This window comes from Onychostoma macrolepis, chromosome 19 (genome assembly GCF_012432095.1).
Source record: "Onychostoma macrolepis isolate SWU-2019 chromosome 19, ASM1243209v1, whole genome shotgun sequence".
NCBI lineage: Eukaryota > Metazoa > Chordata > Actinopteri > Cypriniformes > Cyprinidae > Onychostoma > Onychostoma macrolepis.
The window spans coordinates 30,445,163-30,458,083 of NC_081173.1; the positions used below are offsets into that span (position 1 = coordinate 30,445,163).

The 12,921-nt window shown below is 39.8% G+C and overlaps 2 protein-coding genes across 11 annotated transcripts in view; both read right to left on the reverse strand.

The window, feature by feature from the left end:
• LOC131525443 (H-2 class I histocompatibility antigen, K-B alpha chain-like) overlaps positions 1-12,921 on the reverse strand; it is a 39,130-nt gene that overhangs the window by 17,688 nt on the left and 8,521 nt on the right. Inside the window, exons 7-8 of one of the 10 annotated variants that reach the window (XR_009267228.1) lie at positions 12,466-12,579; positions 12,201-12,263 (exon numbers count right to left, since the gene is read on the reverse strand). The gene's annotated coding sequence lies outside the window, so the exon portion shown is untranslated. Of the gene's footprint in view, positions 1-869; positions 1,011-11,257; positions 11,356-12,200; positions 12,264-12,465; positions 12,640-12,921 lie in introns of those variants that run through there. The other 9 variants (XR_009267224.1, XR_009267227.1, XR_009267226.1 and 6 more) reach the window with 9 other exon arrangements.
• Positions 2,160-4,084, reverse strand: LOC131525441 (serine/threonine-protein phosphatase 4 regulatory subunit 3-like). Its single transcript, XM_058753054.1, has one exon. It carries the CDS (start codon positions 3,938-3,940, stop codon positions 2,171-2,173), a length of 1,770 nt encoding a protein of 589 aa, XP_058609037.1. The 5' UTR covers positions 3,941-4,084; the 3' UTR covers positions 2,160-2,170.

The following is a 12,921-nucleotide window of genomic DNA, read 5'->3' on the forward strand; positions in this document are numbered from 1 at the left end:
TCTCAATTAGATCAGCTCACTTACAGATGATAAACATATAACAACCAACTACCAATAATTTTTTCTGGACTTCTGAGTTGCAACAAATATGTTCGAGGAACACATGACTACAACAGCCAGAAAAAAAAACTAGTAACACAAAAGTCAAGGGTCAAGAACCCAACTAAAGCAGACACTGATCTCTAACATGGTTACTTCAAATGAACCAATCAACATCTAAACCTTAGTTAATTCTCAATAAGATCTTCTGTAGATGTCTGACAGAAATAAAGTCAGTCTGGTTATTAATAAGTGGAGCTGGTGATGCTGTTTGTGGGGTTGTTTAATCAGATCTTGAGATTTAATGTATTTTATTTCAGTTGATTTCATCTAAAGCAATGGCTGAAGTCAGTTGTTGTTCTTGTGTTTCTCTTTTCTTCAGTGATTCTGTTTGTTAACAGCAGGTGTTCATCACTAATGCTCAATCAGCACTTAATTAATCACTTAACTGAACTCAACTGAAATAAGTTCAGTGCACTCATAATTGTTAGATTTAAAAACTTAAATGTTTTAAGGCAATAAGTTTCATCAAATTGTTTGAGTTATCCTAACTTGGGTTTTTAAGGCAATCGGTTTACTCAAACGGTTTGAGTTACCGTGACTTGTTGGGCATATATCTTATTTAGTGAACTCAGCTGAAATAAGTTCAGAGTACTCATAACTATTAGTTTTAAAAAACTTAAATATTTTAAGACAATAAGTTTCATCAAACGGTTTGAGTTAACCTAACTTTTCAGGTTTTTAATGCAATCGGTTTACTCAAATGGTTTGAGTTACCCTAACTGTTGGGTTTTACAGTGCAGTAAACAGTAGAACTGGATCGTACTCACCCATCCATGGTTCCTGCGCATGAGGATCAGTCCCGGAGGCGAAATCCATCGGGTCCGGACCATCAGTAAGGTAGTTTCTATGAAACATAGAACTTCACCAAAACATCATAAGTCCAGCATAGAGACTGCAATGATTTTAAAGCGCAGGTTTCTATCTTGGTCCCCACCCAACCTCGGTCAGGTGGAATAAAAACGGTGGTTGCAGGGGAATTAGAGAGGGGAAGATAAGGGCAGATGACAGGCCCCCCGAGGAAAGGGAGTAGATGTTTCAATTCTTACTCTGGTCTGGACGAGAGCGTTGAGAACGCTTCGTCTGGATCACCTCCCTCAGGTCTTGCCTACCTCTCTTTGACCCGCGCCTCCCTCTAGCCCTACCCGCAGGCGGGGGAGGGGCACGAGTCGCGACACTAGCCTTCTGTCCCCATCTCTGATCCCTAGATGGAGATGGGCCAGGACCCCTACGTTGTTCGGGCTCAGACCTGGACCTTCTTGGAATGAAGGTTTTGAAGGCCGCTGAGCGCGCCTTCGCCTCCCTAAACTTCTCGACCACCGTCTCGACGGAGGTACCGAAAAGCTCAGAAGGCGAGACTGGAGCATCGAGAATAAAGCCCTTCTCTTTCTTCCCAACATCTGCCAGATTCACCCACAGATGAATAGGGTAATTGAGAGGGAAAAAAGAGCAACAGAAAAAAAGGGTTGAGAGAAAGGAGAGAAAGAAATGGAGATGGAGTCAGCAAAGGTGAGTGGTGGTTGTGGATTGGCTGGCCCAGTTCGGGTCATGTGAGGTCCTTCCCTGAGAGGGGGGGCAGTGTGTCCTGGTCCAAGCCTGGGACGCTCTGTGGGGCAACAGTTTGAGTGTCTGCGAGTGACTGACTGACTGACTGTGTGTGAGGTCTTTTTTTTTACCCCCCAGTACTTTTAGCTTTGTCGAAATTCATGTCTTATTAAATCCTTTTTTATTATTCTTTGTCCAGACCACAGTTTCATCTCGTCTTCGATCTCTCCGTCCGTTTCACGAGTCTCTCTCTCTCTTTCTTGCAGATTGGCACTTGGACAAACTCCACATGGAGACATTCACCTTTTCGCTCTGTGACCGTATCTTCTCCCTCTCTTGCTCTCCCTTTCTCCGTTCCTCACATGGCGCCCCTTGGACTCCTGCGGGGGGCTGCATTCGTTCATTTTTCCATTCATTTGTGTATTCATTCATTTTGTTTCAGTTTTGAGTTCTAGGCTGAGCGCTGCAATAGTCTCTGGATGAAGCTCCCTTTGAGCATGACTGTGCTGATTGACGAGGGAGTGCTTTAGGAGCTCAGCTTGGACTTCTTGGACAGTGGAGGACTTTCTTCTTTACTGTCTGCGTCTTCCTCATCCTCGTCCTCTTCGTCATCGTCGGGGTAGTCCACCAACCCCACCAGACCTCCCTTAGTGGTGACAGCTGCCGTAGGGGGGGAGCTCCGGGCTCCTGTCCCGGGAGAACTTGGAGAACCAGGTGAACCGGGGTGGAGGGATGCGGTTGGGGGAGAGGACAGACTGGGCTTTGGGGAGCTGGAGAAGGAGAGTTTAAAACTGGGGCTCTGCCGTCCTGAGAGGCTCGCCTTCCCTGTCAGCACCTCCTTCTCTTCCGAGTCTTTCAATTTCTTCCTCTCCATAAACTTGCTGATAGGATCCATCAGGTCCTCGTCACTCTTCATCTTATCTGAGGGCGGCACCACAGCTTCACCATCCTCCAAGTCTTCCTCATCTGTGTTAAACCACATCTCCTCTTCATCTTCCAGCGTCCGCGCATCCCGGTGAAAACGGTGATTTCTCAGAATCGACCGCATACTGTCAAGTTTAGGGTTGTCCTGTCTTTCTCTCTGCTGTTCATATCGAAGCTTCAGTCCCTTAAACGTCTGAACATAGTCTACGTCCTCCAGGGCCTTCCAGTAGTTCTCTATGATATGAGCCGTCAGGGACTTCACATCCTCCACTCTGACATACTCAAACATCTCTATAATGGCTGAGTTGATGAGGTTGTATCTGGATCCATTGTTGAGGAAAGCTTTGACCACTGGCTCAAACAGGAAGTTCCTCATTATATATCTGTTATAAAACTCGTCCTTCAGCCCAATGATTTTCCTCATGAAACGCAAAGCACATAAGGCTAAGAAAGCGTGTTGAGATGCAGTGAGCACCAGCACTCTGCGGAGGATGTCTTTGTTGATGATGTAGTTCTTTATGTGATACGTGTGATGCTCCACGCAGAAAGTGAGCAGCTCTACGATCAGAGCCAGCAGCTGACACGTCTGGAAATCATCTTTGCTGGGTTTTTCTTCTGTGGTGTTGGCAAGAAGTGGAGCAGAGAGCACATGCATGCAATGCTTATAGAAGAAACTCAAGAACTCGGTCTTCTCGGTTTTATTAGCAGTTGCCAGCATGTTTTCTGGGTCCACTAGTGTCCTGAGCAACCCCATTAGCTGTACAGCTCCACCCAACTCTGGATCCGTGTCACAGATCATATGCTCAATGATCAGATTTATCAACAGAATATCATCGTCATTCTGCTGAGACTCCTGCATAACAAACTCTCGCACCATGGAGGGGTTGTATTCCACCAGGTAAGAGAAGATATCAGTGGCTGCTCCACGCACCTGAACATCATCCATGCCAAGAATAACTTCCAGCGCTGGCAGGATACCCATGTTGGACAGCGTTTTGAAGAATGCGTCTCTGTTCTGTGGGTTCTGTGGGTAAAGTCTTTCCTTTACCACCATGGCCGCCATAGACCTGCCCATATCGGTGGCGGCCTGCTTAGTGGCACGGAGAGCCAAATCCGTGGTGCGGCGCAGCTCAGCTACTTCATCAGGTGACAAGCCCTGACCCTTATCCAGGTCCTTCAGCAGATCAGCCTGGTAAGCCTGAAGCACCGCCATCGTGTGCAACAAAGCGACAGCCTGACCTGCTGCTGCGTATGCCCTGCCATTTAAGCGAGATGTTTCCTGAAGGGGCTTAGATGGCAAGGAGGGAGTCTTGAGAGAGGATGTCTCGCCCACAGAGAGATAGCTGGCCAGCGTCTCTTCCACAAGGGGCATCCCCTCATAGCCGTTTTCACGTATCCCCTCAATGTCAGCATAACTGGTATGCTGAAACCTATGAATGCAAGAGGAAAACGGCTTTTTCCATTCCCTCTCAACCTCCGCATGGAGATCAGGAAGAAATGGAAGGCTCACTCGAGCTGGGGGCTATGGCCAGAAAGATAACGCTCATCGAGGCGACCCGCGGCGCCACCATCTTGGCCGCTTCCACGGCAAGTCAAGCCTCGCCGTGGCACGTTCCATAACCTCCAACAGTTCGTCATCGCAGGGCAGGAGGATTGAGAGGCTCAGTCTCAACTTCTTCGCCTCAGACATCTCCTGCTCTTCCTGGGCATAACCCAGCAGAGCACTAGCCGCTGGATCAGATGATGTCAGAGAGATCGCATCATCATCCAGCGACTCACTCTCGTTCGCTGCCGACGAGCGAGAAGGAAAGCCCCTCTCTAACTCATGAGCCAGCTCCGCCTGCGAGCCCATCCTCCTCCGTGCCTCAGCAGCAGTGGTTCTCGAGCCGCGGGAAGCAGACGGCTGTCCCTCCTTCCTCGAAAAGAGAGACAGACGAGAGCGGAGCTTTCTCATAGAAAAAAGCTCACAGTGCACGCAGATTGCCCCCTCAAGAACATCACGTGCGTGCTCCTCGCCCAAACAAAAGACGCAAAGATCGTGTGTGTCATCAGGTGTCAAATAACGAGGACACGGATGCACACATCTCTTAAACGCCTTGCTAGTGCTCGCCATAGTAGAAAATCGTTTCTTACCTGTAGAATACACGCTTCAAACAAAACAGTCACTGAAGACGAAGAAGAGAATGACGTATTTTCCCGGCGACCCTTTATACTGTGGTCATGCCGGTAGTGACATCATAGGCTGTCGCCGGCCAACATGTGGTGTTTTTGTATATATGCTTCAGACATGGGTCACGCTGACGGCGTTCCCCATAGCGACCCCTAGAGGACGCAGTTCAAAGTTCCCTCGAAAGGGAAGAATAGTTTCAGTAGGATACGGTAATAAATGCTATGTCAATTAGCACTGCATTTTTCATATACTTTATCTATGAAGATGACTTGAAAAACACAAATAAACCATATACTGTCACAATCGTGTCTTTAATTTCTTCATGATTCCAAACGTTTCTGCTTTTCTGTGAAAACAACAGTTTTTATACAGCGATAGCTGGATGCCTCTGCATGAGAGCGCAGCCCTCCGGCTTTGAGTATTAATGAAACATTGCATGAGATTGTTTAGCGCTCCGTGATGCTCATCTCGCCTTCTGGGTACGAATAAAACATCAGGTCATGCACAGACTATCCTGTCTCTTTGAAATTAAATCTATATTTATTTACACCGGCTCTTGAAAACCTCTATGTGAACACACTTGCCTGTAAAAGTGCGGGGGATGAATTTACGTCATATTAAAAGTGTGGGGGACACGTCCCCTGTGTGATCTACGCTCACGTGTGTAAGTAAAACTGTGGTTTAAGTGTCAAGTGACATTGTCACGTCTATTTTCATGTCACGGTTCTTGTTTTCATGTCTATCAAACAAAATGTGAACAAACACAACATAAACAGAACCAAACAAACACTTAATTTGAACTTGAAAAAAGTTTCAAGTTCCTCTTCCCTCATTTGATCATCATGTGCTTTATGTGTCATGTTCTTGTTGGTTTTTGTTTGATTAGTTCCTTCTGTTAGTTGGTTATTGCATTTTGATTAGGTTTAGATGATAGACCCCTTCACATTTCAATCATGTTATCTGTAATTTTACTAAGTAATCTACAGTCATTAAAATCAGCCAATTCAAGGGATGGGTGGCACTGCAGTATGCATGTGACCAGCAGGCGTGAAAAAGTGTTTTCTGTTCCACTATATTTCTTATTGTAAAGCACTTTGGGTCAACCACAGATGGGCTCTATAAATATAGTTTGACATGATTTCAAAACAGATTTTATTTTTAAAGCACAGTAGAAACATCAGTAGTTGACCACTGTGCTGTACAACCATACAAAAATAAACACAGGAAAGTGTTTAAAAACTACAAGCCTAGACTGCAATGCAATGGGAAAAAAAGACATCATAACAATTCTAAGAGATTCTAACTCGGACTAAAAGCTGTTACGCTGCAAAAAATTATAATCTTCCTCAGTATTTCTGTCTTGATTTCCAGTACAAATATCTACACATCCTAAAATCAAGATGCATTTACTTGAGAATAAAAATGACTTAAGATATTAGTTTCTGAAAAATGAATCAAATTTAAGTGAGTTTAAGCTTAAAACGAACAGATATCAATGTGGTGATAAAAACAATCTTGAAACTTAATAAACTTAAACACCACTTGTAGAATTTTGTTCTTGTCTTAAGCTAAGTTTGATTCACTTTTCAGAAGAGTTTAGATTCATTATCTTAAATTTAAATCAAGTTCAGATGAAACTACTTTGAGAGAAACTAGAAGACTATTCCAGTTTTGTCAAGTGTCAAGCTATTGGTTTCAGACCTATAATCTCTGTTCAGATGACTTCATACTTCTAACAGATGTGGTCAATTCAAGTAAATTTGGACACTTTTGCCTCTGGGGGAAAAGTCCCAATTAACCTGAATTAAACCTGTTTGCACTCAAGTCACAGAAATTGTGTGGTGCATCTCATTAAATAGTGAAACGCTGCAGCCTATGGAAGCATATGGGTAGCAACATTCATTTTGAAATGTAATATGCAAAATGACAATGTAATATGTAAAATGGCAATGTATTTCTGTATTTAAATTGACATTTTCCCACACATATGTGCAACATTTAGTGCAAAATTAAAATTAAAATTCAATTATATAATTTACATTTTCCATTTTCTACACTAGTTTTAATATGTAAATTAAATACATATTTTTACGCTTTAAAAGTCGCAAAATTAAAATGAAATTGTATTACCCAAATTGATTACATATGTTTAACATGTTCAAACAAAAACGGTAGCAAAATTATCATTTAAATTACATTTTTCCTAAATGCATTTAGACTTACGGGTAAGGAGATTGAGATTGCATTTTCAACGTGATAGCGCGTGATAACTGTAGCAAAATACAGTGTGAATTTAAAAATGCATTCTGAGTCAAATGTGCAGCAAAAGGGTAGCAAAATGGTGATTTAAATATCTTTTATTTTTCTTAAATGTATTGACACTTACACTTAAGATGTTTCAATTGCAATTGCGTTCCATTAAATACCCCACGATAATGATGATAGCTTCCGATAGATAATGACGATAATGACAATAGATTCCGCTGCTCGCATCTCAGCATGTCTAACAGATATTTCTTGCTGGATGAAGGACCATCACCTTCAACTCAACCTGGCTAAGACAGAACTGCTAGTGGTTTCAACAAACCCACCATTTCATCACAGTTTCACCATCCAGTAAGGCACATCAACCATAACTCATTCAAAAACAGCCAGAAACCTTGGAGTTGTGATTGATGATAAGCTGAATTTCTCAGACCACATTACTAAAACTGCCTGGTCCTGCAGATTTGCTTTATACAACATTAGGAAGATCAGGCCCTCTCTTTGGGAACATGCAACACAACTCCTTGTTCAAGCTCTTGTTCTGTCCAGACTGGACTATTGCAATGCTCTTGGCAGGTCTTCCACCCAGTTCCACCAAACCTCTACAATTAATCCAAAATGCCGCTGCAAGATTAATCTTTAATGAGCTGAAAAGAATGCATGCAACGCCTCTGTTTATTAATTTGCACTGGCTACCAATAGCTGCTCGCATAAAATCCAAGGCATTAATGTTTGCCTACAAAACCACCACTGGCTCTGCACCCCTTTACCTAAATTCATTACTTCAGACTTATGTGCCTCTAGAAGCTTGCGTGCTGTGAACTTTGCTTTATTGTTCATCCCGAAGAGGCACACAATCACTTTCACAGACTTTGACATTAACTGTTCCCTCCAGCACAACTCAATCCCAGCAACTGAGTCCTTAGCTATCTTCAAGAAACGGCTAAAAACACATCTCTTCCATCTTTATTTTACCCTCTAACTCTAGCACTCTCTATTCTATTTGAACTATCTGTCTGCTTCATATCTATTAGTCTTCTTTGTATCTCTGACGCTCAAACACTAGCTTTCTTTTTCCCCCTATTCTACTTGTTTTCTTTAAAAAAATAAAATAAAAAACCTTACTACGTGTACTGCATAGGGCTAACCAAGACTTGTCATAGCGCTTGCATATTGTTGCTCTTTTGTTGGTTTTGATATATATGACAATGTGGAAAATGCATTCCGAGCCAATTAAGCCCCCAACCTGTCAATCATTATATCAAGGCGGGGCTCGGCAAAAAGATGTACAATAAGTCAATATTCCCCATTAACCAAACGATTTTCACCTGCCTGAACATCTCTCACTGTTTTACACTCCGATTGATGCAAATAAGCAAACAGACTACACTTTTACCTATTTGCTACCATACTTTATTCTTCTCCTAATGGATTGTGCACTGTAAAAAACAAAAACGTAATTTGTGGAAAATAACTGATTTTTTCAGGTTGTTTTCTTTTATTTTGAATTGCAGTCAAAACTCTGTAAAATTATCTCTGAATTAACTACTTGGCTGTTATTTTAAGGATTATGACATTAATGACAAATTGCAATAATTCGCGTTTTTAATACAGAAAAACTACTGTATTTTTATACAGTACATTCTCTGTTTTCTTACATTACAAACAAATGTATGTAAAATTACAAAAATAATCTGTAATTAATAAAATAACAAAACCATTAGATGATAAAATGGTCAAATGACTGGCAGCAACAGCTGCCAAACAAAAACCATAAAATTAAAGTAAAATCTCCTTATTTAAATAATCTGACAAACACTGTTATTTTACAGGTATTTCCTGAATTTTTATGATCAAACACCTTCACTGAAAAACAAAAGACAAAAAACGGTCAAATGACTGGCAGCACAGGATGCCAAACTAAAACCTTAAAATTAAAGTAAAATCTCCTTATTTAAACAAGCTGACAACACTGTTAATTTACAGGAATTTAACGAATTATTACAAGCAAACACCTTCACTGTAAAATTAACTAATTAAATAATTAATTAAACGTCACATGACTGGCAGCAACAGAACAATAAACACTAACAGATCTCTCTAGATCTCAGCATCTTCACTTATTACAAACCAGCCTGACTTTATTTATTTCATACAAAACTTCTTATTGAGAATTAACAGAGGTTTAGATGTTGATGTTTTATGAAAATAATAAAAGTTTGAAGTCACCATTGTGTAGATAAGTGTTTGCTTTAGTTGGGCTTCTGACTCTTCACTTTACAATATCAGCTTTTTTCTGGCTGCTGTGACTTTGCTAGCGAAAAATTACTAGCGAAAACTCTGATCATATAAACCTGGTTACTTATTGATGATGACTTAATCATCATATAGTAGCTTGATCACATCATGAGTATTGTCTCATTTGTATTAGCATTTCTTTTTTTATGCAGTGTTCTTGTGATGTTATGACAGCCAGAGATTCATTTTTTATCATTATATAGAAAGTGTACTGAATGGCAGCTTCTTGATTCACAGAAACATCAAGAATCAGCACATGAATCTCAACAATGGTGACAATCAACAAAAAGCTTGTTTTGTGATGATCAGAGCTGATCTGAATATTTTGCAGATTGTTACCATTGTTGAGGTTCATTTGCTGATTATTGATGTCTGTGACTCTATGTGCTCTCATCTAAATAATCTCTTCAAAAAACCTTACAAACCTTTAAAATATCAAAGCAAGGACCATTTCAAGCAATACAAATTGTAACACTACTAACAAAATGAAATTCATAAATTTAACATGTTCAGATATTTGTGATGAAGTTAGTGAGTTAAGCCACTATACGATGACAAGATCATCATCAGGACGTCAACCACTTTATCTGATCAGAATTTTTCTTGCAGATTTTACTGTAACAAATGTGCTTCAGAAACACACAGTTACAGCAGCCAGAGAAAAAAATATTGTTAATAAGTGAAGGGTCAGAAGCCCAACTAAAGCAAAAACTTATCTCCACAATGGTGACTTAAAACTTTATTATTTTCAATAAAACATTGACATCTAAACCTCTGTTAATTCTCAATAAGAAGTTTTGTATGAAATAAATAAAGTCAGACTGGTTTGTAATAAGTGAAGATGCTGAGATCTAGAGAGATCTGTTAGTGTTTAATGTTCTTTTGGGATTTAAAGGGTTTCTGTTGTCTGTGTTTTGTGGGTCACCATTGTGTTGAAGAGTAGAGTCTGTGCTTCAGTCCAGGAGAAGACCAAGAAACCAGATGTTATGCTGAATGTAGTTTTATTTAAAAGCAGTAACTGTGGAGTTGTTGATGTAGTGATAGTTATTAGTTTCTGCATGTATGCTGTTGTTCGATGATGATTAACTGCAAAAAAAAAGCTTCACAGAGAATGTTTCACAAGTATAATCCAGACAATACCTGTAAAGTGAAAAAGAAATAAGAAAAAAAATAGGATGTTGTATCTTAATTTTACAGTTTTTGTTTGGCAGCTGCTTTTGTCATTCATTGACTGTTTTTTTTTTTTAAACGTTCTTTAACCGTTATTTCCATTAATGGTAAACGTTTAGCACCCTGTGCTGCAAAGCATTTCACTGTTTTTTTACATTTCATTTTTTTACAGTGTGTGTGTCCCCAAGCACCTAAGCGTTGCAGGTGCGTCACACATCTCACTCTGCACGCTGAGTCATGCAAGTAAGCAAATTCTACACTTATTTACCACCTTACATTATATTTTATTCCTCTCTTTTAATCCACAACATGGCGCATGTTCCCTGGCACCTAACCTTCACGCGCCTGCCACAAGAGCTCTCACTTTTTACAGCCAGATCCCCGTGATTTTTAATATTAATTTATCTCACTTTGGTGGCGGCATGTTCTGTTGCTGCGTTCAAGTCCTCCTGGGACGTTCGTAGTTGACAAGTCGTTATTACGACGTCGGGTGCGTTCAAGTCACTTTTGTCGGAACAAGATGGCGATTTAACTTTTCTACATAAAATGGAACAATGTTTTTATTTTTTAAACTCTACATCTACAAAAAGATGAATGAAGAATGTGCATCAGTGTTTTTTCTTTTTTCTGTTTTTATTTAATTGAAGGTGATATAAACTGATTAATTATATGTTCTATCATAATTATACAATAATGTAATATTTTGTTTATGTAACTTAAATAGTTTCATTGTACATTACAAAAAAAAAATAATAATAATAATTTTATTCATTTCAACAACTTTACCGAGGGTCTCTCCTCAACCGGCACCAGTGTGCAGCATCCACTTGGGTGATGCGATACAGCCACAGTACAACGGCACAAGTGCGCTCGCCACATACCAGCTACAGGTGGAGAGGAGAGAGTGTCATAGAGCCAATCAAGTGGATGGGGATTATTCTTATTATAGCAATTCATTCGTTCATTCATTCATTCATTCATTCGTCACGCGATATCACGATGAAAATGCAATTCCATGTGTCCTACCCGTAAATCCGTAAATCTTTAGGAAAAAATTACATTTAAATGATAATTTTGCTACAGTTTTTGCTTGGACATGTTAAACATATCTAATCAATTTGGATAATACCATTTCATTTTAATTTAGCAACTTATAAAACAAAATGTTTTTAATTTACATATTGAAACTAGTGTAATGGCAAATGTAAAATATATAACTGAATTTTCATTTTGCACTAAATGTTGCACATATGATATGGGAAAATGTAAATCTAAAGGCAGAAATACATTGCCATTTTACATATTGCATTCTCATTTTGCATATTACATTTGAAAATGAATTTTGCCATCCATATGCCTCCATAATAGCCTACTTATCTGTCCACATTTTTTTGTTTTGAAATTATGCGAATGTGAAAATGCGTAACTGGTGTCCGCTGTGCTCCCAAACTCACTGCACGTGCAGAGATTGACTTCGCTGCCTTCACTGTGAACAGAAACGCAGAAAACACCGGAAAAGCCCTTCGATTTTAGTTCGTTTGACACGCTTTGCCAAAGCAATGGAGCCAAACATTAGAGACCTGTTACGTTATTACGAAAACTGTAAACATAGACCTATTTTCGGTTTATTATGAAACTGCGGCGGACCGCCAGAGACAGAGCATTTGAGCATGTGTATTTTAAATATATATAATTTCTTCTCAGTTGCAGATTATAAGTAAACACTTACCTAGTTTATCTTGATGCGCATGGCTTAGACAAGGGTGAGAAATAAACCAAACAGTTACTACGCCTATAAAGAAAAGAGCGTGAGAGCCATTTTGCCATTTTAGACGCGCGCGCTGAACGCGTCTCGAGCGCTTTATTTATGCAAGTGTGGGTCACTGCGCGTCAAAGTGCCTAAAAGTCTTTAACTGGTAAAGGTTCAAGGCGGGCCGTTATACTATTGGCCTACTGTACAGATTAAAAGGAAGCGAAAATTTAATATAAAGCACCTCACATATTTCACCCAGCTGACACTTTCTGTGGTAAAATGTAAGACTTCGTTCTCTCTAGCGCATTGCTGCTCCCCATTGGCTGCTCGATGAAATTGCACTTTGTCTTCATTCCTATGACACATTATGTTGTGGGAAAAGTGAAATCGTAACAACGTAGTCCATTTCATTTCACTGTCAAAAGAGAGAAATACAAGTGATTTGTCTTGAGGCAATAAACACAAGAAGTGCATATAATATAAAGTTTGAAACACTGTCTAGAATAGTAAGCTAAAACACACAAGATGCATTACTGTAGGCCTATGTCATGAACTGACATGAAACATATTTCATTCAAGTAGCCTACAAATCTACAAAAGCTATAAATCTATTATATACATATATATATATATATATATATATATATATATATATATATATACATACATTCTTGTACATTCATTTTCACAGTCAACA